Below are 5611 nucleotides of genomic sequence, written 5' to 3' on the forward strand. Positions count from 1 at the left end.
ATCCATATAGAAAAATAAAGAGACAAATGCACGGAATCAATTTATATGAACAAAACAGAATAAATGAAAGTTAATCATAGTACCATTGGGCGAAACAAAAATTCAATCTAAATGCCTAGCGTCCATCTATTCGGCCACCTTGGTACTTCAGGATTTAAGGGCTGACATATCAATGGACAGTAACACTTCACATCCAAATGCATATGTACTTCCTGTCGTTGCAAATGTTACAATTGTGTGGGAATCTCCCTTTGCACACAAAACCAAAGAATAACAACTAAAGGCCCAACTTGCACTTCTGCATCAGAATCAATCAAGCAGCTTTTAAAAAAAAATGCTAGTATCCCAAAACTGCTTAGCAACAGTCGGACAAGTGGGTAATGTTGGGGTGAACCAAAAAAGTTTGGGTAGAGCCGGATCTAAGTGTTGGCTAGGTAAACGACCCGTAGTAAGAGGGGTAGTTATGAATCACTTCTACAAAATAATTGTTTCGCTTTCGGCATTGATAACTCTTTTGTATTTTCACGAATACCGTGTTTAGACGGTTTTTTGCGATGACCTGTTAAATAGGAAGTGTCAAACGGGATCCGCCAAAGTCCTCACCAGTTCATTTATCATTTCTAGTTAAAACTAGAAATGATATAAACTGAACTAGAAGTGGAGATTTCGGTAGGATCCTGCTTGCATCTCTAGTAAATAGTGGCGTCGCACCCTAGGACGATAGCAGGGGCGTCACCGAGTGCCACCAGAAGCTCCCCATCGCTGTTTCTCCTCACGCCGCCTCTGCCTCCAGCCCTCGGCGCGACTAGCCCAGCTGCCAAACGTGATATGGGGATGGTGGTTGTCGGGGACGACCGCCATGGCTGCTGGGGAGGTGATGGCCAGCGCGTCATCGAGCAGCGACCAGGGCAGCGTCCCTGGCCGGGGTGGTGGCGTAGATCCTCTCTCGGCGGCACCATGACCGGCTGTGGAGGTGCAAGTCCGAGATAGTTGGTGGTGGAAACCCTAGATCACGATCTAGATGTCTCCCGTGCCGCCTCCCTAGACCTCTTCGCTGCCTGGCTGGGCCGGATCCGGTGGGGATCGACCCTGCTTTGTCATGACCTTCCTCGTTGTTGGCCTAGCCCTCTGGACCGCCGGCAAGGTTTGGTTCGGCGGATCTTGCAGGTTGCCGGCGGGTGGCATGGGGGATGCTAGCACAGCTTGAAGAAAGCAAGCGAACCTAGGATCCCTCTCACTCCATGATGAAGATCTACTTGATGCATATCTTCATTGATCTAGACAGAGTGTCGATTTTTGAAAGGCTCCACCGGCGAACTCCAATGGACGACATGCCTGGAGATTGCCGGATCAGATGGTATTAAAAAAATCAGTTACGCGCAACCATGTTTTTCCGACTGTTTGGTTTTAGAGGGAGCGATGCGAAGCTTTGCAGTCTGTTGCCATCGTGGGACATGTCTTTAGTTCCATGATGAATTCAATTTCGGAGAATAGCATGATAGCAGATATTTGTGGACTAGTGATGGTGGTTCGAGTCCAGGTGGCGATGAGGTTTTGGCTTGGTGATTCGTTATTTTAGAGGGGCGACAATATAGGAGGAGAAATTCAGAATGTAAACTTGCAAGGTAAAAATTTAAGGTCTGGCTTTAATTGGTTGTGTCTGACAATGACCGGGCATTGTTTTGTGAGGGTTGATGTTCTAGGGGTAAAACCTATGATCTATAATCAAAGCGATGCCGACGCTTGTGCACTGTTTTCTTGTTGAAAGCGTCACTTTTGAAAAAGATGGATTCCTGGTGTTGTCTGGGTGGTGTTTGGTCCGCTGCTACAAAGAATAGATCACTATAGCGGAATTTCTTTCTTTTCTGTAATTTTTTTTTGGTTGTGTGTATCCTTATTTCCGTTAGGTTACTGGGTTGTTGTTGCAGAAACTAAGTGTAACTGGTATCTTCACGATATTAATATATTCTTTTTATCGAAAAATCGCTAGTAAATAGTTAGGTACCGAAAGTTGCTGAACTGAACACCGAAGAAATGATAATAAAACTGGAAAAGTAAACAGCCGAGCGAGTAGCTCACATGAGTCCTGCTCAATTGCAATTTCAGCCGGAAACAAGCGTAGATGTCTCCGCAGGATTATCTAGCTCACGAAATTATGCGCAGCAATCTCTTCTCTTTACGATTTGTGTGCACCATCATATCAAGACACACGAAAAGAAACTGGAGCACTCTACATAATTATCAGTACACTGTACACGCAGCTAATTACGCGCTTGTAAAAAAAGCTAGCTAGCTACTGGTGGTAATCGTCATAGTCATCATGGTCGTCATAGTGTTCGTCGTAGTAGTCGTCATCTTCGTCTTCATCCATATCGACCGTAATTCGAGGGCCAAGATAGGGCGCACCGACGACGCTGAGATCTTCGGGCATCTCCACCTCCTCCAAAAATGCAAAACCTGGAAGAGACACGATGGGGACGTCGTTGAAGTAGGTGGACGGCCGGCCGTGCTCCTCTGAGTAGGGCGGCGTGATTACGTCGAGGATCGCGCACGGCGTGACGGCGGTGAAGGCGTGCATGTTCCCGCCGCCCCGCGGGAAGAGCACGGACGTCTCGCACGGCGCTCGCCGCACCTCGTCGGCGGCCACCACCCTCGCCAAGCCACCTGCAGCACGTCACCGACAAATTAGCCGCTGTAATTACAATCAATCAACACAGCCACTGATATAGCTTTGCTAGTGTGATGCGTTATGACTTTATGAGGGCTTACATTTTCTTTGGCTAGAGCTCGGCGGCGCGGTGACCCAGTCGTAGGACCTGACCCGCACCGATCCGTACAGGAGCTTGCTCAGAACCACCATCTCCGGGTGGTCGTGGAGCGGCAGCGTTGCGCCGGCCGGGAAGCAGAACACGCCGATCTGCCAAAGGGATCTACTGGTTCAGAAACCGCGCGCGGGAAGCAGGCCTAAACCACGGTAGCAAAATCGCGGTCGCGAAATGGCGGGCAGCAAATGTACCGAGAAGTCGTCGGACTGGTGTATGTGGACGTAGGTGATCCGTGTGAACCCATGCGCCGGCAGTAGCCGGACGCTCTTCTTCGGGCTCGGCTCGGCTCCGTCCATCGACGCCGGCTGCTTCTCCCCGTCGTCGATCCCAACGTCCGCCGCCGCCATGCCATCTGCGAGCCAAGAGAGCACCGCCACGTACGGTCAGTCATCAATGATCCATCATCCTCTTCACATCGACAAGATCAAATTGCAAATGGATTGAGCATCGACGTACCGAGGAGATGCTGCAGCCACCTGATCCCGCCGAGGGTGGCGGGCATCGGCATCCCCGCCGTCGCCGACGAGAAGACCATGTCGCAGGCGTCGTACAGCCGCTGCACCTTGCTCAGCGGCGCCACGGAGCAGGTCGGGAACGCCATGCTCGCTCGATCGGAAGATATCGTTCGCAGATGGATTGGATCTTGACTTGACGAGGTAAAATGATCTGCTTCCAGTGAGCGGATGCGTGTATATAGCACCAGTGGAAGCTTGGGGCACGAGCTGCTGCCTACCTGGGTGCGCCGCGCCCGGAGGCTGGAATTCCGCGACAGGACGCGGAGGGAAAAGAAAACCGCGGGTCTCGCCAAAATATCCGAGTGCAGTTACGCCGTCCAGTCCAGGCGTCCGAGTCTCTGCGAGTGGGGCGGTGCGCGCGTGCCTGGCCTGCTGTTTTCGGCGGTGGAGTGGGACGCCGTCAGCGTTAGTGGTCTCGCGGACGGAACCGGAACCCACCTGCTGTTTTCTAGCGAAACAGTTTGCTCGCCGAGCAGTGCTTTGCTTGGCTGTAACTTTGGTCGTCCGGAATCTCGACCGAGTGCTTTTGGAGCCTGCGGTCTTGTAATTTGCGAGCTGCGAGACCACAGGTAACTTTTGTGCGGGGAGTCCAGTGTAGCGATACCGTGACAGCTTTGTGGTTTTTCTTTTGCCAAAGTCCACCGATAAGTCATCAACAATAGTATAGGGATGCTTAAAAGTGATAAAAATTACAAATAAGTCTTTTGACAACCTAGTGATGACAAAAATCACTAGCGTGAGTTGAAGACGCGTTACCATCCTCGTCTCTATATCACCGGGGCCGAGCAAAGCTTATCGTATTGGACTTTAGAGCTTGTTGTAACAGAAAGACGAGAAGTCATCGAGCTAAGACACGAAGGACCAGTGCACCAGACCAACAACTATCACATTGATGACAACCGTTGATCGGAAGAAACTAACCTGAAAAAACACCAACGAACACGGAAACCGACTAGATCCCAAGAGATCTGCAGGACACACGACTCCACCCGCCCTCTGGTGATGCTAGATGCATCACTAGAGCGAGCGGGAAGGACCTTATTCTGACTTCAGAACGTAGCCATCGCCTCAACACTCCGAAGAAGACATTGTAAAATAGGCTAAAAAAAAGTACGAAAAACCTCCCACCAGCAAGAGGTCGTGGTCCGCCACACCTCCAACGCCCAAGGTCACCAGAGACGGACCAGACTAGCGGCGTTGTCAACGAGAGGAACGGAACCCTCCTTGGCTTTTGTATCGGTTCAGTATTGACGTGGGGGTACCACGACAATGAATTTGAATTCGATCTCGGCAAGATATGCAGTTCTTGAAGAATAAAAAAACAATCTACTTCTTTTTTATATTTTAGACTAAATTATTTTGTTCCTCGATGCTCAATCAAACTTTCTTTTTTATAGATAGAATCTTCCTCTGGGCTCTCGTATTCGTCCTCGGATTCCTCTTCAAAGTCTTCCTCTAAAGTTCCATATTTGTCCTCTAAGCTTTCCCCGAGACTCCCATAGTTGTCTTCTGAGTCTTCTTCTAGAGTTCCATATTTGCCCTCTCGGGTCCTATATTTACTCTCTGGGCTCCCATATTCGTTATCTAAGTATTTATATTAACTCTGAAACTATGAATTGTCCCGAGAAAGGGGAGGGCTTGTGATATTTCTTAAAGAAATTTGATTGATCTATTAAAAGTCATCAACAATAGTATAGAGAGGCTTAAAAGTAAAAAAAATTACAAATAAGTCTTTTGACAACCTAGCGACGACAAAAATCACTAGCGCGAGCTGAAGACGCGCCACCATCCTCGCCCTCTTCATCATTGGAGCCGTGCAAAGCTTATTGTAGTAGAGTTTGTTGTAACAGAAAGACAGGAAGTCATCAAGCTAAGGTCAAGAAGGACCAGTACACCAGAGCAGCAACCATCACATTGATGATAATTGTAGATCGGAAGAGACTGGCCTAAAAACACACCAACAGACACATAAACGACCGGATCCTGGGAGATCATCCAGACACACGACTCCACTCACCCTCTGACGGTGCTAGAGGCACCACCGGAGCGAAGGATAGAGCCCGGGGTCTTATTCTGATTTCAGGAGGTAGCCGTCATGTCAACATCCTGAATAAGACACTGAAAAATAGCCTTAAAAAGAACAAAAACCTCATGCTAGCAAGAGGTCGTGGTCCTCCACACCTCCAAGGCCCAAGGCCACCGGAGACGAAGCGAACATGCAACTTCTCAGGAGAGGGACAAAATATATACCAGATTAACTACTATATCTAT

General features: G+C 49.1%; 1 protein-coding gene across 1 annotated transcript; it reads right to left on the minus strand.

Annotated features, from left to right (window-relative positions):
* Positions 1–2079: 2079 nt before the first annotated feature.
* LOC127323755 (plant cysteine oxidase 4) lies at positions 2080–3581 on the minus strand. The gene is made up of 4 exons (XM_051351879.2): positions 3282–3581; positions 3017–3177; positions 2770–2917; positions 2080–2664 (listed from the first exon to the last, which is right to left on the minus strand). Exons 1-4 carry the CDS (start codon positions 3424–3426, stop codon positions 2294–2296), a joined length of 825 nt encoding a protein of 274 aa, XP_051207839.1. The 5' UTR covers positions 3427–3581; the 3' UTR covers positions 2080–2293.
* Positions 3582–5611: the final 2030 nt, after the last annotated feature.

The sequence above is a fragment of the Lolium perenne genome, chromosome 7, assembly GCF_019359855.2.
Source record: "Lolium perenne isolate Kyuss_39 chromosome 7, Kyuss_2.0, whole genome shotgun sequence".
Lineage (NCBI taxonomy): Eukaryota > Viridiplantae > Streptophyta > Magnoliopsida > Poales > Poaceae > Lolium > Lolium perenne.